The sequence below is a fragment of the Mycteria americana genome, chromosome 10, assembly GCF_035582795.1.
Source record: "Mycteria americana isolate JAX WOST 10 ecotype Jacksonville Zoo and Gardens chromosome 10, USCA_MyAme_1.0, whole genome shotgun sequence".
Taxonomy (NCBI): Eukaryota; Metazoa; Chordata; class Aves; order Ciconiiformes; family Ciconiidae; genus Mycteria; species Mycteria americana.
In genome coordinates this window covers 23,802,385-23,829,656 of record NC_134374.1, presented here as the reverse complement: position 1 = coordinate 23,829,656, position 27,272 = coordinate 23,802,385, and the positions used below count along the sequence as shown (strand labels likewise).

At 39.4% G+C, this 27,272-nt stretch overlaps 1 protein-coding gene across 7 annotated transcripts in view; it reads right to left on the bottom strand.

Annotated features, from left to right (window-relative positions):
- HDX (highly divergent homeobox) overlaps positions 1-27,272 on the bottom strand; it is a 48,893-nt gene that overhangs the window by 4,800 nt on the left and 16,821 nt on the right. For 5 of the 7 annotated variants that reach the window (XM_075513004.1, XM_075513009.1, XM_075513005.1 and 2 more), the window contains 4 exons: positions 23,929-23,982; positions 12,490-12,636; positions 6,074-6,281; positions 2,651-2,730 (listed from right to left, as the gene is read on the bottom strand). In XM_075513004.1, coding sequence (XP_075369119.1) covers positions 2,651-2,730; positions 6,074-6,281; positions 12,490-12,636; positions 23,929-23,982 — 489 coding nt within the window. The remainder of the gene's footprint in view (positions 1-2,650; positions 2,731-6,073; positions 6,282-12,489; positions 12,637-23,928; positions 23,983-27,272) is intronic. The other 2 variants (XM_075513008.1, XM_075513007.1) reach the window with 2 other exon arrangements.

Genomic DNA, 27,272 nt, shown 5'->3' with positions numbered 1-27,272 from the left:
TGACTCAGGCTGTTTACAGAGGAGGAGCTATATGTCCCCATGCTTTTGGCATTAAGTTGCCTCCTATATCTCATTACAGCCTGCAAAAGCCTGCATTTTATTCTGTAAGCCTTTTGTTGAAGACCTCCTGCAGGGCGAAAAAGGTTATGAAAGTTTATTCCTCTGGAGCAAAACAGACATTATGGTAAGTGACAGGCAAGTCCTAACTGACCTACTTCTTGCCTAAAAAAAACGGAGAGGTCTCCTTTGGCCTTCTTTGGCCATAGTGCAAATCAAATGCCCTAAACAGTGGAGGATGTTGATACAAACGACAGTTCCAAATGCATACACATGGACGTTTTCACTTCATTCACAAAAATTCTTGGGAGCTTTTCATATTTGGTTTCTAAAGATACCTGAAGTGCAATGTTAAAGGCCAAGCTTAATGCTGTTTAGAACTCAGAAATACATTCCAATCATATCTCAAGTTTTGAAAGATTCACTTTTACATTATTCACCACTTGCACGTTCTGTTTTTTTTCCCCAACAGAAAACCTTCTTACATAAGAAAATGACGTTAAAAGGTTATTTCAATAGGAGGAAACACAAAAGGTACACATTTATAGTGCACCTGTGAGATTTTAATTTTTATTCATATCTAAGCTAGATCTCAAACAGATAGAATGAATTTGAATTAGATCGTGATAAGAATGGCATTTTTCAGTAAGAACTCAGAAGGATGACTGCCCAGATGAAACTATAAATTGCACTGTATTTTTGAGAGGGAAGCAGTGGCAATGTAAGAAGAGGGGTTTGGGTTTTTTTACTGTTTTTCATTGTTTTGACAGTTGTAAACATTTATGAAACTGTATATAATAAGTTAAAACAATTTTACTATGTTTTTTAGTATACTGTTTAATACAGTATAGGCAAGGGCCCACACTGACACAATACACTTTAATGGTTAGTTCTTGAGGTGTTATTTTAGAGGCGGTTTCTTCTCTGCAGCATATGTGTGTGTCTTCTGTCTGCCTGCAGACCAGTCATCAGAAATTTCCTTCTAATCACCAAGGAGGAATCCTTCAAGAGAGGTTAACAGTCTCTCACTAGTAGTACCCACCAAGCTCACAAGTCTGTGTTGAAGGTAGGGAGGGTAAAGCACATTTTCTGTGCTTCAGTGTCTGACAACCCAGCTGAAGTGATAATGTTTCAAAGGCTTAATGTCACAAAGATCTGCTGCTATATCATACACTGAGTAACACTGTGATTCAAATATTTTTGTTTTTAGACTCAGCTTGAGGAAAGAGTCTCTAAATAAATGCCAAACATTCACACTATCTTTCTTATATTATACACTTTAAGATAGTAGGGGAAAGAACAGATTAGAATTTCAAATAAGAAAACCTATCTCTTATGCAAGTCCAATGTAAGTTAGTCCAATTTTAACTGCATATATTTTAAAAATTTTGTTACAGTGTTTTCAGAAGAGTATGAAAAAACTAGTCCTCTTTTTTCCCCCCTCTTATTATATCAAATTATATAATGCTGGAGTTCAGGTAGACTGGAGAACTGAGTCTCTCGGGCATCATCTTTGCAAACCTTTTACCTTTGTCATTTTACATTCTGCATCTCCACGGTAAACGCATCAGCCTGAAACTCAGAGTGAATATATCTAAGGTCACAGCAGGCCATTAAGGTAAACAGAAAGGAAAAAGGCAGCTGTTTCTATTCAGGCAACCACAGAAAATACAGCCGTGGGATTTCAGTTTATGCAAAAGATGATCATATATTAACAGAAGAAAGAAAATGTTCTCTCCTCTCTCTATGTATAGAGGGAAGGGAATCTCCTGTTCGCTTTCCCACTTCAGGTTCTGTGTGATTAATGTAACACAAATGTTCTCGTCATGTTCTGAGCTACTGTCGTTTAATCTCTGACTGCAATAAGAGTGCAATTGGGAACTGGAACCATCACCTGTTCATTCTGCAGATAACTTTTAAGATAAAAATTACCCTACCACTTGGGGTCTTCTCTCCTCTTCCTCCTCTCCTTTCTTCTAATTTGAGAGAAGGCAGGCTAAACAAAGGGGATATATTGCATTATTTGCCATGACTCCTCTCTCTGTCTTTCCTTCCTTGTCTCACTGCAGTCAATTAAAAACAGCAAGAACAACTGTGTTTGACTCATTGTGAATGAAAGTGAGAAAACAAGAAACATCTAAATAATGCCCTGTCAAGGGTATGGGAATGAAGAGTACAGACCCACCCCAGTCTGATCTCACATACTCAAGGTTAGCTATGGAGAGGAAGCACTAGAGATATCTGACTTTCTAAAGCTACAGAAAACCATTTTCAATTATTATTCTGGGTTTTTTATTCTTACTGTTTTACTATACTAGGTACTTACAGAGCACTATCCAAGCGTTGTTCTTTGCACTCCAGAACAGGAACACCGGATTGTTATAATACAGAAAAAGCCGTATAATTCAATTTCTACTGAACGCGCATAGCTCTATGTTTTAGTACAGTTTCTTTTAGTGCTCAACCAATTAGGAAGGACTCTTAGCACACTCAACTGAAGTTTTCACCTACTGAAAAACACTGCTGTTGGACAACAACCTCAACATTAGCAATTCAGGAGGTCACATCAGTGGAAAAGAAAAGGTATACATACCACATTATCAGTAGATACTGGATTCTGGTCATCATCTTTGTGACCGATTTCTTCATTTTGAAGAGCTTCATTTGTCTCTTCTGCAGAAATAAATTAGTTTTTCAGATTTCATTCAAATTTTATGTTGAAGGAACATTAATAGTCTTTACCACTAAATATGTCACATCTGCTAGGTACAAAAGCAAAGTCTTATTATCAATGTCCATTCATAAAGAATACTGTATGTCTTATTAAAAAAAGACATCGTATCACAAGTATTTCAGGGCAAATTGCTACTTGAAACAACAGGAAAACTATCAGTTACTCTCTTATGATGTACCAAAACCTTCCTATTTTTAGGTTCAGGTTGGAATATTCAAAGGTGATGAAGAGTTTTACATCAGAGGTGCCCAGAACTTTTTTTTTATTGATTAAAATAAATCAATATATGAAAAATCCTGCATGCCTGAAATTATAGGATACATATCAGCATCCCACCTCCTCCTTGCAGGCACTGACTAGTTTTGAACCAAAAACTGATCAAGCAGATGATTTCACTCTTGTACGGCAAATGTTTATTCCTAGTGAATCTAAGCTGCTCTCTTATGTAGAAGCAAAGCACACACTTGAAAACAGAGCAAATCTTATCCTCAAATTTCAGCCACAAGCACTAGATGATTCTATCAGCCCTGACTATGGCCAGCATGAAAAAACAAGATAAGCATGCTCATCCCTATGATTAAGTGTGTTCCTCAGATTTACTTTAATTCTCCACATTTCATATACTATCAAGAAGAAAATGGTTGATAGAAACAGCAAATCAGAAAATAAACCAAAACACAGAGGCAAGACAGCTATAAAAAACTTAAGTGATGTCACTAACAGCTAGGCTATTAATGGGAAATACACTGCCTCCAAGAGCTAGTAAAATTACACAGTTCTGCTGAGGGCAGAGCTGGCATTAAAAGGCTCAAACAGTCCAGCTATCGCACCTAAAGAGGAAAGGAGGCATGGTGAGTGAACGGGCAGCAGATGTTCATGTGGGATACTGAAAAGGAGGGCAGATAATGATGCAGGGATGTATCACTTCCACACAAACAGAGGGGTAACAGGATTTAACTGGAGATTACCAACAGTTGCGAAGAAAGGATAATATTTAGGCCAGACAATACAGAGACAATTACTATTTTAAAGAACTTTTTTACCAGTAAAATATCTCTAAACTGAGCAAATTTCATTTGAAGTTGTTTCAAATAAATTTAATCTGCTACTGGCCGCAACTTCAGAGGAAAATTTCTGCTAGCAGCAAAAGCAAATGGGTCCAAATGGGAGAACCGTAAAGCAGGGAGCAATACACGACCCCATCGTTAGACTCGGAGCAACGAAGGTCATTGAAGATGCACCTCAGGGACTCTGAAGCAGTCTAAAGCACCAGTCACCCGGTAACCCTGACAGTCACCACTTGGATTCAATAGTCGAACGAAGCAACTCCCTACAGCACTTTCAACTCTTTAAATATTCATCCTCAGCTAATATAAAGTGGCACAGCTATAATGGCTTCCACAGAGCTGTGTTCATTTACACGAAGTATGGGTTCAATTAACATAGATTTAAAAAAGGTAAGGCATTATGAGAACTTTAATGCTTAATTTTGCATCAGAGTACAGCTTTTTTAAAAAGAAAAAAAATTTACACACTACGTTTTAAAAGCAAGTGCCATCAACACTTTCACTCTAATTAGGTGACTAAAAATATCTTTTTCCTGTCTTTGAGAGTGTTTTTTTGTTCTGTTTTTTTTGTTTTTTTGTTTTTTGTTTTTTTTTTTTTAATAAATTAGGACAAAAAGTTACAGTTGTCAAACATTAAACTATCACATATCTGTGACTGAATAGTACACATGATTACTGGTGGAAATACTTTCCAGGAAGTTCACAATAAGCTGAGCTGCAGCAGTGAAACCTACTCCTCTGAACTGGAGAAATGAATAGAAATAATTCTCGTGGTCGAATAAAGGAACGAAAGTGGGATTCCTGGATGCTGTGAAATCCTATAGTTTTCTTGCACTTCCTTAAGCTTTGACTCTAATAATCTACTCATAGTCTTACAGCCTTATCCTGTTTTACAAAAGCCTCGTTCAGTAAATGTGGTGTTATTCCTCACTTTAAGCTACAGAGAATTCAGACTCTTCCCCTGTCACCATTTTCTTTCAAGCAGGTCTGACTAAATCAGTTCCTTCCACACCTCAGGCAAATCAAGGACTCTTAGATTCTGCATCTCACTTGGCTTTCAATCACTTGACCCATTTCTTTATCATCTTATTCTCTTTACAGTAGAATATGACAAAGCTATCACAAATTCATTCCCAGCAGTTCTCCATTTTTCTAGTTCTTTCCTTTAAATTGTTCAGACAAAATGACAAGATCAGGTCTGACATATTAAGCTGCAATAGCATGCACTAGACCAGACTTTCTTTTAGTTTAGAGAGCAAAGGCTTTATTGATCTCTTCTAATCAGAAGCACTGGGAGCAATTAGTTGAGCTTGGGAAGCTAGTGCCTGTGCCGAGCGGCAGTTCATCTGCCCTAGGCCCAGAGTACTAATGTACAAGAGGGAAAGGGAGACATTGATTTAATGCGGTCATGCGGTTCTAGGAGGTGGAGTAAAAGGGAATTAAGTTCGAGACACTTATCACTCAAGATCATGCGATTTACTGAGAACACACAGGCACCCCGTACGTGCAGTTTTAAGGATCTCTGAGTAGTCCCCTGCTACGGACTTTGATCTTTTCTGTTGGCTTGTATTTGCTTGTCAGAGACCATATATGCACTGCAGACAGCTTAATGGCAGAAGTTCTGCTATGCTTTGACATACTGTGAAGCTCTTTTAGTTCAAGGCCAAGTCTGAGCTAATATATCTTCTGAACGTATCTCATCAGCATGAGTTTAATATCAGGAAAACTGTAAGTAGATAGCTCTGGTCAGGTTCACACGCATTAGTGCTTGCTTAGACGGGAACTGTTGGTGTGATTCAGGCAAACAGGAATGGATATTCAAGCTAGCTGCGTAGAACTGGCCAGTTAACAGAGAGCATTTTTTAAAACCTGGCTTCCTAGGGAAGGGAGACGTAGACATTTATACTGTCTGTCTGTCTCTCAGTTGCACCAGCAAATTGTGAACTTGTCATTTAACTTCTGATGAATCTGGCAGAAACAGAGGTCTTATGAGAAAAGGTTTCTGCAAGCTTTGTGACAACAAAAACAACAAAATTCATATAGAGAAAGGTAGAAGAAAGAGACCAAACCGTACCTTCAGTATGGCCAAGGTAGATAACTTGCGACTGTTCGACACTCTTTCAGACATTTTTGAATGTGTACAACAGAGAATCCAAAGCATGCACACTGCACAAAATTAAAACATATGCACAGTAGTAACTGCATTTTCAAATACCTTGTGAGCTTCCTTCAGATAAGCAGATTGATACTTCATCATTCCTATCATTATCATCCCCCACTTCAGTAGCAGTTTCCTCTCCTGGATTAAGTGCTGATTTAGAAACAAATTCAGATTGATCAGAGAAATCAGCAGGACCTCCTCTAGGGGGTGGGACCTCAATCCCCATTAAACGATATTTCCGTCTTCGATTCCCAATCCAAGTCTTGTAAGAGAAATAAACATGAATGCTATCAGAAACTATAACAAAAGCAACAGGCCCACAACCAAGTGAAATTAGCACATCTATACGATAGGAACGAGAGCGTAGCTAGCAATTCAAGGGAGGTGATTATTCCCCCGAATTTGACCCTCATGAGGCTGCTTCCTGGAATACTGTGTCCAGGCTCAGTCCTCCAATACAAGGGAAAAGGGAAGGAAGGTGCACAGCAAAAGGAAAAGAAGCAACAGGCACAAGTCGCAGCAAGGGAAGCTCTGACTGGAATTAAGGAAAAAAAAAAAAAAAACGCTTTACAGTGAGGCACTGGAACAGTTTGTCCATAGGAATTTTGGCATCTCCAACCTTGGAGGTACTCAACGTTTACTGGACAACATCCTGAGAAACCTGACCTAACTCTGAAGTCAATCCTGCTCTGAATGGAGAGTAGGACTAGGTGACCTTGTAAGGTCTCTCCCCACCTAAATTATTCAACGAATTTAATATAAGATCTTCGATCTACGTTCTCCCACTCTGCAACTTCCACAAGGGGACTAAAGCATCCAATGACCCAAACGGCCCACCTGTTCTAGGATTTCCTACAGCACGGAAGAAATTGTCCAAGGTGGTAGCTCTACATCACTCCACTTTGATGACAGAACATAACTTGGCAGAATTAAGTTGAGAGCAATATTATCCTTCAGTCCTCTTTGGTTGGAAGACAAGTCTTTAAGAAACATTGCTTGCAGTAAGGTATATAAGAGCATACTGTAAACAGTGGTGGGAAATGAAACAGGTCCAGGACCGAGGAATTTGGAAACCCATTCATGATCAGATGGGTATGGCTGCTTGAAGTCATTTTACATCAATAAAACTGACAGTTTCAAAAAAGAAAAAAAAAAAAAAACCACATTCAAAATTCTCCAAGTGGATCTGTATAACTGTTAATTAACTTGCTTTCTCTGATAAAGTCTACGCTACAAATTATTAAAGACTCAAAATAGAGTTTAGCATTATGTAATAAGAATTGTCTGCAACTCTTCACCTCTTAACTCTCTCCCTTCCCTTGCATTACTTGGGCTTTTGACTTCTCATCCAATTTCAATTCTACTTAACAGCTCTTGTGCCCACTTTGTTCCATCCAAGTCAGTTCTCCACTGGCATCCAAAAATCCTTCTCAGAGCCAGGAATCAGTTTCTTTGCCAACTGCTAACTTCCAGTCTTCTTGACCTGGCTCGCCTCCCCCTTCCACACCCTCTAAAACACAATAAATAGGAGCAGAGCTGACAGCACTAGTGGGACCATCCTCATTGTTCCAGGACCTGACCACATGCTGGCCCAGGATGGATAACAGTGGAGTTTGGCCATGTAAGCTGTCACCATACAGAGTGTGCTTGATTACTGTGACGATGATGTATGCACAGCACGGTCGTTACTAGGTTCTGAATCATGCTTACTGCTGGAATTTCTGGATTGCTAAAAATCGAACATAGCTCTAGAAAGTGTGGGCAGTTGCTATTTTTGAAAACGAATGATCAGGGCATGGCAAAATGCACATCCTTTCCATAAGGTCTATGTCCCAACAGAGTTTACCAACCATTAAAATATTCTAGGATTTTTTTCTTTAAAGATACACTAAACATTACTCTGGCCTCATTTCAGAAATACCTGCACTGCTCCTCTTCCCCATCACACTTTCTTTAACTACAGTTCTGATATATAGCATGAAAAAGTTTAGTAAAAAACTTTGTGCCAGAATTTTAAGAAGGAGGTGGAAAAAGAGGACAAAGGCTGAAAGGACTAGTCACAATTGTCATGCCCGTTATGAGGGACAAGAAGACTCTAATCATGTTTTTGTACTGACTGCAAAGACAGTCGGACTGTTTTCTGAAGAATGGAAACACTCTGAGTGCATGAGACACCCACAGTTTGAGAGTGATGATGAGAACTGGGAATACAGTGTATTTGTATAATACCTTGATTATCAAATAAAAAATTAAGAAATATTAACAGCAGTTCCAAATACTAAAGATAGTTTCATGCTCTGCCAGCCTTGGAAAAAAACAATTTTAAAGCTGAATCTATTTAACTAGCTAAAAGATGGCATGCTTAACACTAATTTTGGCAAATCATTTTTGTTGGGCAATATTTGCTTTCCCAGCTTGCTGATTTTCCTCTTTGAAGAATGCAAAACAGGTACACAGAGAGCTACTTAGATATTTTTGTACATTATATACAGTTTGGGGAAAAAAGGGAAAAAAAACCCCACACAAGCGGCCCCTTCCAGACCTATGTCTCTTTTTTCCAGTGTATTGCCATTCATTAAATTTTCTCATAATCTTATGATGCTAATAAATAGTGCTAACAACTATAAAATTTAAAAGCAAATCTGCTTCTTTTTTTACTAAAAAATTCAGCAAAATATTGAGGCACTTGGGAAAGGTAGATCTTACTTGCCTTTTTACATACCCTGCAAAGCAGAAAATCTTTCCTTCAACATACTGAATATGTCATAGAAGATGAACATATTTTTATAGTGTCTCAAATTAAAATGGGAAAGAAAAGTAGTAAGCTTCCATATCCTGCATGCTACATTTAACAGTGAATATTCTGAAGCAGTACAATGATGAGTGTAAGAGCAGACCAGTATTTCTATGTAGGAAACCAGCTTAATAATTCTCATTATATCCCTAAAATATTACGTCCTTAAAAACTTCAAACACCACCTGTAAAGTGCATGTGATCAGACTCATTAAGCCCACTTACGGCAGCCAGCAATGAACTCAGCAGCAACTTCCCCAGCTTCAACTGAACAGATGACCAGCAAGAGTGGGGGAAGAAAGGCTAGAGCCCAGGCAGGAGGAGCCAGCAGATGTCTGCCCTCAGGCAGCTTTTAAGTGGACTGGCAGGGAGCCACTTAAAAAGCATGATTACAGCTCTCCAGATATTGAGGTTAGGGTGTCAACGTGCTGGAAAGATTCTAGGTTGGAACCTTCAGAAATCCCACTTAACTGAAAATAAAGACGGAATATTCCCAGTTGTTTTTCCAATGTCTCTCTCGATCATAAGCTGGATCCAGACTAGGCCTAGAGCCCCCAACAAGAAGAGCCGTTAGTCAGCTGTGAAGAATGAGTGGCCTTTCTGCTGAAACTGCTTGATTTTGCCACTAAACTCAGCCTGAAGCACTACCTTCAGTAATCCAGCTTTTATCTGACGAGCTGCTGGGAAATAGGAGGAGGTGTCTTTAGCCCGTGGTGGGTGCTCAGGAGTAGCTTTTGCCCTCTTATGTATGAAAGCTTTATGTTCTATTAATAAAAAAATATAAGAAAAATGCATGACAATTTTTCATATTCCTCATATATTTCTGAGGAGTTTGATAGTTGCCATCCATCTTTCTCAAATATCTAACGTCTCGCTGCCAAGAAGGCTATTCTGTTTTCAGACACTATTTTGGTATGAGTGAATAAAATTAGTTAGGAGAAATATAAACAAAAATGCATAAGTAACTACAACCCCCCCTCCCAATGTAATCAGCAATAATTATTATGAAGTAAGCAAAAGAAATATTGTAAGTTTAATGAAGTATTGGCCAGAGTTCACATATTTAAATACGACATAACTCTTTTTTGGTGTCTTGGGAACATATGAAAGACATTTGAGGGTGCAAATGTGCATGATGTTAAGGTACAACCAGCAGTCACTTTGCAAGTCCACTCTCTGGCTAGAAGTACGAAAACTATGGAATAAAATGCCCTGTTCAACCTTAAAAGATCAAATCCAGTGGAACTATGGATAGTGGCAAACATTATCTTTCCTTGTACTGGAAAACAGATTTGATATTTTCTTTGTACTGGAGATCTTTCAAGCCAGTGTGACATCATAAGGATCAATCATTTGTTTTTCTGGAAAAGCAACATTTATCTGGACAAATCATGAATTTCCGTTAAAAAAAGCCATTAAAAGGGAAAAAGGGGGACATGTATTTAATTGAATTAAAACAAGTGATAGGATATGTATATATAAATATTTTAGTTATATATGTTTATATATACTTCTATAAAATTATATTATTTCTATATTATATATATGTTGTGTGCATTTTTTGATGTATATATATTTACTTAGTTTTTTTATATATATATATCTATTACTATTTTACATATGCTACGGTTTTTTTTTTTTTTTTTAACATCACAAATGGGGAAACAGTTGCTAGTTGCACACTACCTAGAGTTCAAGGTACAGTGAAATACAAAGACAATGAAGTACAAGTATTGCAAGTGGAGAGCTTTTTCCAGAAGTGTCCCTCAGTCCAACCCTTCCTGGTTGAGCATGCAGTATAGGGTGGAGATGCTGCGGTTCACTCCCGCCTTACGGGTGACTGCATCACTGCTGTGTCCTGACTCCTTAGGAGAAAGAGGCCATGCTGCACGCTAACCTCCAGACATCAGTGTTTCCTACTGAAGAAAATTCCCATTGGCAGGTAAGGCGAGAGGCACAATACGATGTGCCTATATAGATCCCAAAACGAATGTAGGACAGATCCTGTGGAGCACATGATGGAAAATACCTGTCCTACAGCTGGGACACGCACAATGTGCCTTAGAGAAAGGACAACGGGAAGCACTGAAGATCACACACATCCTGTAGCATTAGTTCAGCCCTTACAAAAAAAAAACCATAGTGCAGCATGGTGCAGGATGAACCGCCACCTAATTCTTGCTACAATTCTCAAGTCTGCCATATAGAGGAACCAGAGGCAGAGGTAGGACAGATACTGGTAACAACACCAGTCAGTATGAGGAAAAGAAATCTTTCTGTTCATTTGTGTGTGTATGTTCTACTATAGGTTATGCTAGAGAGCCTTCTGGAGTTGATCAGAGCCTAGTACATCTGTCCTGAAGACAAAAGCATTTCAAGTAGATGCTATTGAAAACGTGTACAGAACTTCATACTGTCATCCTGTGCGTGCCAATAAGGATGTTCTTAAGGGAACAAAGTAAGGGAGGCGAAGCATGAGTGTCAGTCTTACACAGTCAGTCCTGTGAATAAGGTATTTCATATCCAGGAGTCCATTTTGAGATGCTGTCAGTGGAAACAGCTTCACCTTTCAGAAAGCAAACTGAAGAGCTTGGAAAATATGGAGCAGCTTTGTTCTCTACAGAGAAAAGAGTAATTCTTTTCAGCCTCCACAAGTACAATTTAATTTTTTATAATTCACACGTGCTCAGGAAAACAAGCAAGTAAATAGCTAGATTAGTGTTCAATACTGAAAGTAGCTTTGGTACCATTTCGATATACTAACCCAAGAGAGGGGCCTCAAATAAGGGCTCCTAGTTCCACTTTTGTAGCAATGTCAGAATTTTAAGAAAGAGGTGGAAAAAGAGGACAAAGGCTGAAAGGACTAGTCACAATTGTCATGCCTGTTATGAGGGACAGGAAGACTCTAATCATGTTTTTGTACTGACTGCGAAGACAGTCAGACTATTTGCTGAAGAATGGAAACACTGAGTGCATGAGACACCCACAGTTTGAGAGTGATGATGAGAACTGGGAATACAGTGGCAACAACCGGTGCTGTACCAAACTTCCCAACCTCTAGAAGAGATGATGTGGAGTGGTTCTCAGGAATCAGGTTACCTACACCAAACCTGTACTTTCTCAAGCAATTCTTCCTCAACGACACCTATACGGACTATCAAATTGAAGTGACCCAGAATTCTTCGCAGTACCCTTTGCCCTCTATCACATCTCAACCTGGCTTCAAGACAGTCTTGAAAAATATTTTTTTCCTATTTTTGAGCATTTTCTTTCATATGTTTACAATGACTTTTTCCTGTAAGCATTAATAAGAAATATTTCCCCTGTATCTTTAGAAAGGCTTTTTTGTTTCTTAATAGCAATATAAATAGCACTTTTCAGTCTTCTAGGATATCCCTAAAAAAATGTAACACTTTTACTTAAAATCTTACTCAAGTCTAAAGAGAATGTCAAACAGCTCGTAGTGCTACTCCTGCTGCTGATCAATAAGACTCTTACCTGAGGGCTTTTTTCTATTTATAGACTGCAGAAAGAGCAAGAGAGCCCTTCCCAACATGGTCATTCATTATGTAATACGTGAAATCTATTTCAAGCTTCCTCATGAAATTTTTAAAGGCTTTCATCTGTCCTATTTTTGCTTCTGCGACAAGATAGGGGAAGACTCTAGATTTCTTACCCGCACTATTTCACAGTCAACATTTAATTCTGCAGCCACAGCTTCAATTTTCTCTCTGCAGACTGAGCCCAGGCTGGTCATGCCATTGTCCCAGTATTTCTTTAGGGTAGCTAAGTCTCGGTCACTAAATTGTGTGCGGTCCTGTAACTGTAAGATAAAAAAAAACTGTTAGATTTTTAAAAATTCTGCTTATGCTGTTCACTTAAATTTCCAGAGGTCTTGTATACAGTAAGACACACGTGTTATTCTGTCTCCATGGCTTTTCTTCTCTTTTAACTCTCCCTTAAGAATTTATTTTTTTTTAAGTTTGGTTTTTTTTTATCCAGGGCAGTACAGAGTTCCCTGGGATTTGCTTTCAAGGCAATGGCAGTGCTAACACAAGTTTAAAGCACTTCAGCTTTGTTTCAACTCCACCTGATTTTTTTAATTTGTTTTATCTCATTCTATAAGGCCTTACTGAAAATAACTTTTTTCCCCTTGTGCTGTTTACTCTCTCCACCCAATTTATGCAAATTACTCCTTAAGGCTTTTCAAGTTTCTCACCCTCCCCCACCTAAAGTTCTTTTATCTTACTGCAAACTACAATACATGCATAATTCAAAAGATCCTGAATTCCTAAAGGGAATACGTTTAGTGTTTATTTGGTAAGCTTCAGAGTTTAAATTGGTTCCACTGTTTATTTGCGAGTTCCCTGACTCTTTGTGTATATTTATCAAAATATGCGATAGTGGATTACTGATATAAGGAGCAACACTGAGAAACAAATCCTAGACATCCTACCACCTCTTGAACTGTTGTGGGCATACAGTATCATTCGCTAGTAGAACTTATAAGCTTTATCAAATTTTTTTAGTCCAGAATTCTAACTAAAATCTACAGTTGCTTTATACTAACCCATGGTTGTCATCTCTCCTGCTATTAGGAGTACATATATGCAACAATAAAGTCAGCACTAATAAGTTGTAGCCACCTGTGCCAAATTTGTCATTATTTCAACAGCTGAATTTTGTAAGACATAATCTTGATTGCAATATCTGAAATCTGGGTTTGCTCGTTTAAAAACTGTTAAAAGTTAGAATGGAATAACTTTAAAATGGAGTAAAAAGAAATTTTGCAGGACTGGAATCATTTCACAATCTTGTACAGTTATCAATTTTAATTTTTGTTAATTTTCAGAATATGGTAATCCTTGCAGTTGTCTTCTTTTAAAAATTACTATTCCTCAAAATGTTAGAAGCACTTGAGTCTCCTTAATATATGAATATAAAATAGGGGTATCAAAACCTTGTCTCCTTAAATCCCAGGTGGTCCAGTAAAAAAAAATAAAAAAAAAGTACCTGTTATATTAAAATATGGTCTATTATTGACTGCTACCAGGCACTCAGATTTTTTTTCTTGGCTATCATTTTATACATTCAAGTACAGAATCAGAGAGGCTGTTTCCATCCTGCCCATCCACCAGCTAACACCTTACGCAGGGAGCGCAGGACGAGGCAGGGGGTGCAGAGAGCCCACGGGCACACTGCGCACGCTGCCCGGGAGCAGCTCTCCTCCGGTCCTGCACACCAAGCAGCTATTAGCAGCCGCAGCACACAAGATGCGCTCCCAGACAGCACGCTGCAGTCTATTTTAATCTAAAAGGAATCCAGTTGGCACATTTCAAGGCTGCTCTGGGATGAGCGGCAAAGTGCAGTAAGTGGACTTCACTTCGTGGACTTCACCTTGTGGACTTCACCCCAAAAGCACCCTGCTGAGCAAAGCTAAATCCCTGATGCCCATTCAGCCTTAGCAGATGCTGGTTTTCCCTGTACGCCTGACCTGAACTCCTCCTACCTACAAGCCATTTTCAAAGAACAAAAGTATAGTTATCTCCTGAATCACTGCAGCAGTATCTCCTTTTACAGCTGTCGGCAAAATAGATTGTAACTTCTGAAAGTGATGGGAGCAGCTCTTGCTCTGCAGTCGGGGAGCGGCAGCCAGGCGCTGAGAAAAGGGAAGGCAGAAAGGAGCATGACAGCAACACTCAAACTACATGGAGAAACAAGTCACTCTGGCCTATCCTGCTTTCCTGAACGCTCAGGGCAACTTCACCTTCTAAAGTATACTGAGCATTTTTTAAACATAAATAAATAAGTAACATTCACTGTTGATTCTGGAGAGTTGACACTGACAACACTGCTGCAACAATCCACCACTCACACAGCTTACTCCGATCTGCAATTACCAGGAAAATAAAATAGAATACGTCTTCATATTTAATATGCACAGCTTAAAGAAACCCCCTGGAACATGCCGTGGAAATTCCCCCTCCCCAGCAGAGGGGTGAAATGAGAGAAGCAAGGGCAATCTCCCTAATATTACTGCAAATGTAAGGGAGTAACCCTGGGTAGCATTGTCTTCTCTCACCTAGCTTGTTGCAACAGCCAAATTAGAACAAAACCCAAAGAAAGTACAGCTGATGCTGGAGTAAGTTCAGATTTCTGCTTGCCACATGATTTTCCAGTTATCTAAGAAAATGCTTCTTCTATTGAAAGAATACAGGGCAAGAATACTCACTAATAGAAAAGCTTTACATTTGCGATATGCAAATGGATTCCACGTTAGACAAAAGACACACAATAACTGACTGTAGACAGGGTTACCAAAGGGATGGTACTGCGGAAAGGATGCAGAAGCTGCTCAGCTTTCACTTACTAACTACAAGGATTTTAAGTGGAGAAAACAGTGTTTAGCAAAATCACCGGGCCTTCAAAAATTTACTTAAAAAAGCAGTGTCATATCTTTTCCATTTTAGATGGATCTATGTTAATTCTGATGATCTACTATGAATGTTTTAATAAAATTCTTATTAGATAAATCACTATTCAATGGTTTTCACTTCACAACTGCTATATAATTTTGCTGTAAGACCAGGGTTGTAGAGTCAGTCTCAATAGCTGAGATCAAAGTACATGTTTTAAAGTTATGGGAACTCTCCTGTAGCTACATTCCCAAAGGAGTCTTTTGCAGCCACGTACTGTGGAAATGGGGGGGGGGGGGGGGGGGCGAGAACGTAAAGTTTTTGTTTTACCTCCTTGTCAAAAATAATCCCTAGGGTTTCACATGGCAATATGTATTTTTGCTTTTTTGTTGCTGTTGCAGTTACTGCCACACCAGGTACTTTATCCTTTCACTCGTTCCTGAAGGGCTCGTGCAGCAGCACATGAATCACACTGATACCGATCGCAGGTCAGAGAAGGAAATGGAGAACAAGTTCTTTCAGTCAACTGATATGAAAGAAAAAACAAAAAACCCACAACACACACACCACATGAAAGAGTCCAGAAAGCAGGAACAAAACAGAGGGGAAGAACAAGTGCATGTAAATAGAAGATGGTATGAAAAAAATCAAGTCCCCCTCCAGGTTGAGGAAAGCAGCCTTACTGAGACACCTGGCTCAATCCACCCTAGTAAACTCAGCGTGTTCTCCCATTAGCACTTCTCATCCCACTTGAACTTTTCTACTTTGGAGTCTGTATCTCATTTTTGCCATTTTTTTCCCCCCAAGATGGGCACTGAGTAGCCTATTGAACACAGCCAGGCAGGTAGGAACTGAGCCCCTGAAAAGCTGAAAGCGCTGTCTTCAGAAAGGTACGTTTTGGCAGCGTAAGTAATGACCATAATACAGCTGGTCAGTCCTTGCAGCAATGAAAGACAGAACCTATCAGGTTACTGGACTTGAAATTTTACCGGTGCCCCAAAAGAAAGATTCCCAACGTTTAAGGGCTCTGATTCACAAAGAAGTTGCTAAGAGGGCAGCAGGTCACTGCGTATTAAGTGACCCGCAGGAGCTGTCTGCCTGCACACTCACACACAGCGAACGTGAGCTGCTTTACGCTATCTCAGAGGGCAAAGGAAGATCGTTTACTTACACTGCTCTCACTTGCTGCACTGCCATAACGGGATCAGTCTCAACCCTTACACTCACTGGATGCAAGTAACACTTCAGCTTGTCCAAAGTTTAGATCCAGACTAACTACCTTTGTATAACTGACTGTGCCACGTGCCCGTTCATGAATTTCTTAGAGACGTCACAAACTACGTTCAATGACAGGATCATCCCCTTGACAAAGATTATAAAGTTTGACTCCTGCATTAAAGCTTCTCAAAAATTAGATAATGCTTTTAAAAAAGCCAATGTCTTTTGTGAGAAAATAAAGGGTAGAATTTCTACATTGAACATATAACTAGACTTCCATCAATTTAGTTAATAACTTTCTCATGCTTATTATCATCAGGGGAACTGAGGAAACAAGAAAAAAACCCACAGTCCTACAAATATCGTAACATTGATGGCTATGCATCAGTTAGCATAGGAAAAAACTATCAAAAGATAATATTGAAAAGCCTCATATTTAGGACATTACTTTCCATAGCTGAAGACAAGCCAGTAATTCAGTTCATATTTTTACTTCATTTTAACAACTATTGTGAATACAGTTCTCATTTCCTCTCTTCAGATTCACTGCTTGTTGATTCGAGGCTCAGCTTCATCCTCAGCAGTATTAACTGTTTGCTGAATTCTTTACATTTACCAGTTCTGTTGTCCATAGTTTGAAAAGCAGAGAAGCTTCTTCCAGCAGAAAATAGACTATCAACTCACAATGAAAAGCAATCCTTGTGAGCAAATTGAATCAGCAGTTCTGCCGAGCGCAGGGTTAAACCCTGCTTATCCCCTGACCTCTCAAGTGTAATAACAACATTCTTATAGGAGATGACCCAGTTTATTATAGACATTCCTGGCACTTTGCCGAGCCCCTCATAATACCCACTGTGCATGCAATATTTGTGGTGCAAATCTAGTGTCTATAATTGGTATGAATAATTGCACTGCAGTGGAATGTCCTTATCCTGCCTTTTATTAGAGCCTGCTTTTTTAGATCAGTTTTTATGCATCAGTTGAAAATGTTTCAGGCCACATGCACAACAGCTATACACAAGCTTCAGATTATTAATAAAAGACATGTTAAAAATGAAAGAACTAGAGCTCTAATATAAATGTAATAACTATTGCATTTATGCTGCAGCTGAGCACTGTATGTTGTTAACAAGAAGTTACATTTAAATTGCACTGAAATAATATTAAATCAACAGTTCAGTTCTGATGCTCTGTGATGAAATGCTCTAAGGTAATGGTTATTTCTAGCAAACAAACCTCTCGCAACAAATTTTAGTGACTACCACTCAGATACTCTATCATGGAGAAACATCAAGAAATCTCACAGACTAATACTTCTTTTGCACATCTTCAAGGCTATTTAAAGTTTAGTAAAAGTAGTATAGGACAAACAGTGACACTTCCCTCCAATACTCTCTAGCAACCCCAGTATCTTAGAAATTGGACACACTTCTTACTTTAAGTTACTCCAAATAAACATGTCCAGTCTCCTTTTGAGCCTATCTAAGGCTAGCTTCATTTGATACCCACTCTTATACTGGAACAAATGAGTCCGTGTCTGCTTCTCCACACTTTTCATATTTTTTAAGATCTCCATCACGATCCTCCACTCCCTCCCAGTCCTCTCAAGTCTGAAGAGATACAGCCCATTTGGTTGTTCATTATATGGCTGTTTTGTGCCTTTGATCACCATTACTGCTCCTCTGTTATATTTCAGGAGGAATGGTAAGATCAGAAGTGCACACAGCATTCAAGGTATGAACAAATCCCAGATCCTTCTATACGACCATAGTGTTATTTTGCTTTGTTCCCCATTCCTAATGATGCCGGCATGCAGCGCTCTGAACTTTTGATACTACTTTATGTCTAACTGATTTTTTCAGAGGATTATCAATTCTTATCTCAACATCTTATTTGCACATAATAATAGTTATTTCTGAATCAATCATTCTACATATGTTCCCCCTTTCCCATCTGCACCATTGAATATTAGGCTTACTCTTCAGTATATTATTTCTCTATTTCACTGCCCAACACACGTGAGGTCTCTTACTCCTTAGCAAACTTCCCATCTTCTTGTCCAATGATTAATACAGTTTACTTCTTTATAGAAAGCATAGGTCAGTCTTCAGTCATACACGACTCGAGAGTACAGAATTTGCTTTATTCTCACTTTATTTCACTCCAAAATTCTAAGGATCTGTATTTTCCCTTAACACTACCAGAATATTTAACCTCATTAAAGCTACGCCAGATTACACGCTCCTTCAGTTCGAGGTTTTAAGTTCAGGTTTCACAACTGTCACAAAGATGTCCCCCATTTCAGTGATACCCAGTCTCCCGCTACAGAACCAATCCTGCTGCTTCGGCTAGACACTGGTGCGCACACACAGTGTAGCTGCCCGTGCAGGAACAGTGCAGTCAGAAGCATCTTCGAAAGAACAGTACTTTCTGCAGACAGGTATGCTGCAGGCACTTCCACCCAGTAAAGCCCCAAAGACTCCCAGGCCATACACGATTCTCCCCAGGAAAAAAAAAATAAAAGGCAGCTGGTAGCTCTAACTACTGGAGAGATTCAGAGAGCTGGTATCTAGACACTGCCTTTCCCCAAGTCTTGACAGTTCCCTTCTCATCACGTGAGCAGACAAGTACCCATCACAAGATACTTTCAATCTTCTTAGGACGACGAAATGTACCTGCAGGTCCCTAGCAAAGCAAATGGTTAGGAGTGAGTTGCTACTGCCGACTTCATTCATAGAGCAGGAGATACAGCAGCAAGCTGCACAGCCTTCAGGCAAAGAGGTGTTTGGAAATGGACTGCAAGCCAAACGGCATCTGAAGGCACCCTTAAACTATTACTGCTAACATACTATTAGTGCACAAACACTTAGATTTCTGGAAGAGAGACTTTTTGCATCTTTTCCCACTGGTTGGGTAAGCTTGAAGCTTGCTCTGATGGAAGCAGGACTGAAATATGTCACAGTACCACAGCTGGAAAAGAGCCTGCAACTGCTTCGACACTCAGCCAAAATTACATCTATTTTGTTAGTATGTGTTTCTAAACCAAGCACAGCTAAGAAGAAAAAAAGAGAGAAAAAAGAAAAAAAGAGAGATCAGTCCAATAGACTGGTCTAGCCAAATATTACTCTAAACTCCAGTCATCTCACTCCACAATTTCTAAAACCAACCTCCAATCCACATAAACTGACAACTCACCCTTCTTCTTGAGATTTTGATCTAGTTTGTTAAATAGTGAAGGTTCAGCCTCAAAGTAAACTGATTTTTAGACAGTAATTATCAGGATTCCTACTTAATCTATTAATGTGTTCCTCATAGTTGACTAGAAAGTCTGCTTTTCCAATTCCTGGCCAGATAGGACATTCTTTCCAGCCTGCAGGATCACAGCATACAATAAGCCTAGGTGATTTGCGAAACCTCGGTGCAGCATGCCATATAATAAAAAGATGTATTCTGTCTGAAACAATGATAAGACTTGCCTTCCCTTTGCATTAACTGAAGGATTGGTGTTGACAGTAGTGAAGAGGTGCTGTTCACAGCAAGAAGGTCATGACATACTATGCATGTTATTACCACCTAATGTAAACATTAACAAAGTGAAATACCTTGAGATATGTGGTGAAATATTTCACAGAAGGAGGAAAAACATTAACCAGTTATCCAAATTACGTGGAAGAAAAGGTATGAACAAGGACAGCATTCACAATTCAGTCCTGTGGAGATCTTCAGGTTGGCTTGTCAGTCTTTCTTGCTGAAGACTCTGACTTTCTTACTCAGACATGCTCTAACCAACTTGACTAAAATACACAGTTTTCACCCCTCTGCCCTTCTAGGAGAGGAGAGGAATGTGAACAGGTGAAGGGAACTTCACAAGTTAATATTGGTATAGTTTTAAAACAAAAGGTACAACTGAAGTGCACTTTGACTTTACGTAGTTTTAATCCCTATGGGTGCTCTTTTTACTTTAAAAGTCGCTCTAAATAGCTTTTTCTCCAGCGCACGTAGGCTTACTGTGGCAGCAGACAGTTTTCATAAGATTCTTAGACCACAGTCCAACGAGGTATTTTCTTTAGTAGTTATACTGATGTATCTCCCCCACCTAGTCTCCTCCACACAATCCAGCTGTCCTCCCTGTGCCCACAGATGTGCCAGCACAACTGGTGGCAGATCTCACACTGACCTGGGCTTAGATCAGCTCCTTTACCTGATTCAAAGTGCATCTACTGTACTCTTTCTGTGACAGGCAGGACTCTGAGGGGAACACTTTAATGCCACTATCTCCAGAATTTTATTGCAATAGGCAATGTTGAAAGACCAATTTTAAAAAATCAAAATCTAGCACAGGAACCCTGCACTTATTTCAGATATTTTCTCCCAAAATACACACGCCAGACTGAGAGGCGAGATACCCTGAGCTGAAGCTCTAGGCAGATTCAGCTAACCTAGCTACGGTAGAGGTTCCACCAAAGCGCAGAAGTACACTATTCAAGGAGGTATCGAAGCCCTCACTACAATGCAGTGTTGCTCCAGGTGGGGGGAAAATACAAGACCAGCTCCCCTCTGAGTTTCTCCACTGAGGGCAGCATTCCCTCGAAACCTCACATGAACTAGCCCAGATGTTAGCATGAAAGAAAACTTAAGTTTCATTTAAAATCCCATCCAAAATACACTATGTGATTTACTACATCTGCTTCTGAAGGGTGATGGGCAGAAATAAGTCTAAGACCTTAATCTCTTATCTTAATAACTTTGTGTTTCAGACTTGATATCAAGACCACTAAAACTATTTTTAATTACAAAAAAAAAAAAAACCAAACCAAAAAACCCACAACCAAATCCCTGCCCTCCTCAAAAAATAAAACTTTACAACTAAGCCAGGCACAGCTTACCTAGAGTCAACACCTACGTGAAAATGTTTTTCATAGTTAGCATGCTAAGTTATATGTACTATAAACAGCAACCATTCTGCTAAGACATCAGATGACACATGACTTAAGCACAGTTAGTACACTCAAGACTTAAATGCAAGGACAAAAGTAAAGATATTTTTCCCCCTTTTAATTCTCTTCATTGCTATTTTTGAATACTTGTTATCCTTCCACCACCCTGTGAAAAAACAAAAATCAAGGCATTTGTAAAGGCCAATGCATTGCGCACGCACCATGGCAGAATACAGAACTCCATAATTTCCAAAGACATTCTCATGAATAATTGCGAGGGTGATATTTCTCGACTAATATTCATTAGCAGTCAGGATTACATCATCTCACAGCATACCTGAGCAGACTAGAAAGAGCTTCTGCAGAACTGCACAGTTTTTATTTCTCTCCTGATGCAGTTGAAGGACAGGGCAAGGAAAACAAAACATCAAGGCAAAAGATTAAAAATTCAAAGCATCTAAAAGATGATCTTCTCCATTTTAAACAAAATACAGATTAGTCTTTTTACTGTTTGAATGGCAGTAATTGCCATAATCGCAGTTCTACAAATCTATCCGTTCTATTTCTGTTCTCTCAACGCTCTTTCTTCAAAAGAATTTCACATTTGAAACTGAAGTTTCCTAGGAAGTAGGAGCTTTTTCTCTCTTTTTGTTGTCTTACACCTGTGTGTATGCAGCAGTTTTAGGGTGCCAACTCCTAAACTTGTCTCCTTAAGAAGGCTAATTATGCACTCACGTTGGAGAAAGTGCATCCACAAATCTGGAAGCAGATGTTGTCAAACTGGACTGTATTAACCAACGGGTTTTATGCATTTTATTGATTAAAAAAGACACAGGAGTAAAGGTCTAAGGAAAAAGAAATCCCTAACAGTCACGCTTAATAAACGGGCATTTCCACGTCCTTGAAGGTTTTAAACATATTGCAGTAATTTCTTCTACAGCTTGTGTCAGATATCTAGCACGACTACCATGCCGCAACAACCTACCCAGTGCTGGAAAGCAGGGGACAGCATCATGCCCCTCTCTCTTCATTGCTCCCAGCCACATGCTCCTGCTGCCTACTTTGAGCTGGCTCTGGCACTCACCTGATCCCTGCATTCAATGCACTAAAGACAGGAGAAAGAAAAACCCAGCAGAAGAATACGTATCTGACAGGTCAGACGATTGACCTGGATTACCTTGCAATTAGATACTAGCACCAGTGCTACGGATGGGGTGGCAGAGCACCAGAAGGGAGAGCGGGGGAAAAACCTCCCCCTTTTAACAGTGGTGTGCTGTGAAATCAGCTCAGTCAAAGTGAAACTGTACTCTGTGACACTCACCAGCTGCTTGATGTTTTCAAAGGTCATGAAGTGATAGAGGGAAGGTGCCTTCCAGAAAAGGGCTACATTTAAAACAGCCTACTCAAGATGGAATGAACAACAACAGGATTTGTGTAAAAGTACTGGTTCCTCTGGGAGATGCTCTTATAAAGTGCTCTCTATATAAACAGAAATAAGTGATACTAACAAAGGCTGCAGAAACTAGAAGTGTGCTACAGTTGAGACCTAGCAAAAGTCTGAGAGAAAACACAATTAATGTGATGGTCCTTAGATTCCTACTTATACAGGAAACACTACCAAACTCACAGCTTTTGAAGACTAAACAGAAGAACCGAATAATAAAAAAAGAAAAAAGTACTGGGTACAGCAGGGAGGAGAAGGCAAGGAAAGGTTCCTCCATTACCTAGACATCATTGCCAAAGCAGCACACATGACTGACAGCTCAATGGTTTGAGGGGTTTGATGGCATAAGTTTGGTTATCATGATAGCCATCTCCCTAGTTATTGCTTCTGATAGAGCTGGACTTGGTTGTACCATCCAACCTGCAGGTTTAGGGTGTATTTTTATGGTAAGCAGAATCGACATGCTCTTCAAAGAGAAGCTCCCAGACTGCTCTTGAACGGAAATGCTGAACAATGATCAAACAAAAGAGCTGGACAGAGGTGTTTTCCTGACAAAAGCTGTTTCGTACCTTATGTTATGGTTTGGAGTCATTTGTGACTTGAGGACACCAACCTGGCTGATTCTGCCTAATGTGAAATGACATATATGTGGATAAAATTAGACTTGATAAGGTTACTACAGATAGCACGGACTAATTCTGTGCATGTGCAGAGTAGCTGAAGGGGGAGTTACTCTCTTAAGCATTCAGTTGCCTCAATTAACAACCATTTCACTTTCAATATAAAAAATGTATTCTGAGCCCTAAACTCTCAGTCCTTATCAATTCAGATGTTGTATCTCAGCTAACAGCACAATTCATATACCTGGGCATCACATTACTTGACACAGGATTATGACTTTCACCTGCTTTTAAACATATACATCAACTTTACCTTAACTGAAACATTGTATCTGCAGATAATGTTTGTATTAGTCAAAGCATAAAGGGGAAAAAAACCCCACACAAGGTAAATAGAACTGACATTTTCAAACAGGCATTTTTATAAACTTTTCTTTCCTTCACTTGATGCATTAGATACTTAAATGGAAACATACTTACCGCTCTTTTTCTGGAACAACCTGTAATCCAAGGCACAGTAAGGTTTCCTGAAATCTGTAGAGGGGAAGGAGGAAACAGAACAGAAAACAACAGCAGCTTAGGTTGCTATGATAGCTAATACTGAGCAGCTTTCACAAGACTTCAATACTGTGCATTCAATTCTGATAAGAAAGTCTTTAAAACAGGTTAAAATGTAAAAGCAACGCAAAGTCACACTTAGCCTTACTGTTGTAAGGCTAAAAACAAAACACTGTTTCTTTGGGTGAGGGTAAGATAATACGATGGCAACTTGGGTGTTTCTGTACCTTTGCTATCTCAAAACTTGTATTTCAGAACACAAGTTTTCACTTGCAATCTGTCACAAAACTGGTAAGATTAAGCAGACTGGAGTTAGACAAGGGCCGATGTCTGACAGAATTGCTGTCACATATTTTTCAATTACATCAGTTAAACTTTCAGAAAAATACTACTATCACTTTAGTAGCTGAGCTATTCAATGTCAGATGTTAAGGATTTGCATTAGCAGAAAAACTAGGGACATCAGGTTGGAGAAGGAAGTGGAAGGGGTATGAAGGCAAAGGTTAGCTGCCTTGACTCCCATTGCTTCTCCATCATTCCCAGAGGTCAGACTTTAATAAACAACTATCTTGGACTGTTTTCCCTGGCCACCTGAAATGTGTCATAGCCTGGAATATTTTAGGCTTATTTAAGATTCCATGTTCTTCATCTGCTGCAGACAAGCAATGCTTGAGAGACTAAACATAGCTCTTGAGAGATTAATCAATCTCAAGTCATTACACACACGATGTATGTGAGGAAGAAAAATCTACTCACTTCTGCTGACTGTATCAAACTACGCTAATAGTTTCTGTATTTGCAAAGTGCTCTACTAATGAATCTTGCACAGCATGAGCATAACCAAATATAGAATACCTGGTACAGTTTGTCTAGTGTACAAGCACATAAGATACTTGTATTCTTCAAGCTTTTAGCTGGAAGTGCTTGGAGGTTACCTAAGGTCAGACACTTTGTCTTTACAGCACAAGGTGGGTTGAGGGGGGCTAGAAATGAACACCCTCCCCTCCTTAGGGCAGGTCTACATCGGCTTTAGTGTCTAAAATATTAATTTCTTAGTTCCACACACACAGATTTTAGAAATTCTGTATAAGCAAGTTACGTCTATTACAATTCTATATCCCACACAACAGCTTCACACTACAGACTCCGCTGTAAATGCATCCTCAGTATCCACCCAGATGGCTTCTCTTCACAAATTTCAAGTGGGGCTACAGAAAAATGTCCTTTCCTATGTGAATAAAGCACTCAGTCTGGCAGAGCATTAACAGTTACTAGGAAGACAAATGCACACAAGTTCTGACAGGTATCATGCCAAATACAATCAAATTTATCTCAATATAACTACTTGAAAGACAACACGCATGGGAGTATTCTAAACTGGCTCTATGAAAAAGGCACAAGGGTTGGGGGGGTTTTTGGGGGTGGGTTACTTTTCTGAGTGAGATGGATAGTTATCCTGCACCCACAGGTGTAACTCCAGTCCTAGTCCAACTGGGACAGCTACTGTGAGTTGCAACAATGACAATCTGAAGTGCCCCTCTCAGAAAAGATATTGTGTCTCAGAAACGGCAGCTCTGGCAGATGCTAGAGAAAGTTCAAAGGTACCACAACGCTTGTGTATTGCCAATGCTGTACCTTAACTGAAGTGGTTACACTATATGAGGTCCCTACATAATCTTTTCCCAATTCACCTGCAGATATACTGTCCCAAATTCAGTGCACTGGAACAAACCAAGAGCCCCAACCCAGTCCTGGCTGCTGTGTGTCCCAGCATTACTTGAGGCCATACGCAGTGTTCTTGCAGCCTGCTCACAGCTGCTGTCCTTCCCAGAGCCCCACAGGTTCTCCCCATTCGTGCAGCTGGAAGTATTTCATCCCAGAAATAAAGTGGAGGAACTCCTGTGACAAAGGTAACTCCGCTTCTGTTACAAGAACAAGTGTCAGGAAACACTTTGTTCAAGTCTCTTCAGAGAAGACCATGTTGCTTGCCCTAGCAAAAAGCTGTGCTGCCCAAAGTTAGCAAGAAAGTCTTCCTCTTGTCTTCAAAAGTCTCTAGGGAAGTAAACAAATCACTTTGACACATTAAAAAAAAAAAAGCGTCCCAGTTCCTTAAATAAAGCAAACTTGCAGCTCATTCATACAAAGCAGCATCCTTAAAGTGAATCTTAAAAATAAATAAATATATCTATATCCTATTCTGATGTACTGGCTGCAAGGCTTAGGATTTTTCCTTGAAGAAGACAGGGCTAAATCAGATAACTGTGCTTCAGTGTGTAACAAAGTAATTAAAAATACACATACTTTCAACAGTATTTTTGTCCCTTAGGGTTGGGGGAAGGAAATCAAGACTAAACTACAATTCAGTCTTGAGGACAAGCAAAAATAGCCTCTGTAGTTCAATATGCTTAAACCCAAACTAAGAAAAGCAAGTAGGTTGAACAATGTGTTTACTGAAACTGCTCAGGCATTAAAATTGATCACTTTATTAAATTTACTCTTAAGTTACACTAACATGAACTTGATTAATTGAACCAGTAAGGAAGCTGTAACTAATTGCTAATTAGATACCCCACCAATGTACAACAGTAATTACTTCATCAAAACACAAATCACACAGTCCTGACTCTGAAGAAGCATCTGCTTGGATGTTTAACTATTCCAATAATCACGTAGCTCAGGTTTAATCTGTTTTTAAATTTAGGAAGATTTCCCTAAGTTTAAGGATTTTCATTCCTACACTGATGGATAAATCAGCTAAAGACGGGCAATAAAATTAACAGAAACTGACTACATACAAAAGAAGTGCCATCCTGCATAAGTCTAGAAGAATTCAGACAGCATCTGTTACAAAATCTATGTCTCTGGAAGTTTAATATATAAATATTATTAAGCTATAAGGGCAGTGTTTACATGAAATAGCAGTCATACTGGACTTAATTTTAAGGGGAGGACTTGGAGGAGGGTGTTAAACTAGTGCAGAACTGATGATTTCAACAAAATACGTTATCAGCCTAGCGGGGTACACTATTTGTTACACATGACTTTGAAGGCAGTAAGTGAAGTTTTCTTGTCAACGTGATAAATCAGTGTTGGAAGTGTCACTGTCATACACTAACACCTCTTAAGATACAGAACTCTTGCATTGCCCTGGAACGTGCTAGAAACTCTCAGCAAGGAACGCTGTGATCTGGAGAAATCAGCACCATTGTTTCTTCAAGGTACTATGGCATCTGGCCAAGCTGTAGGACACTATTCCTCTGCAGCTT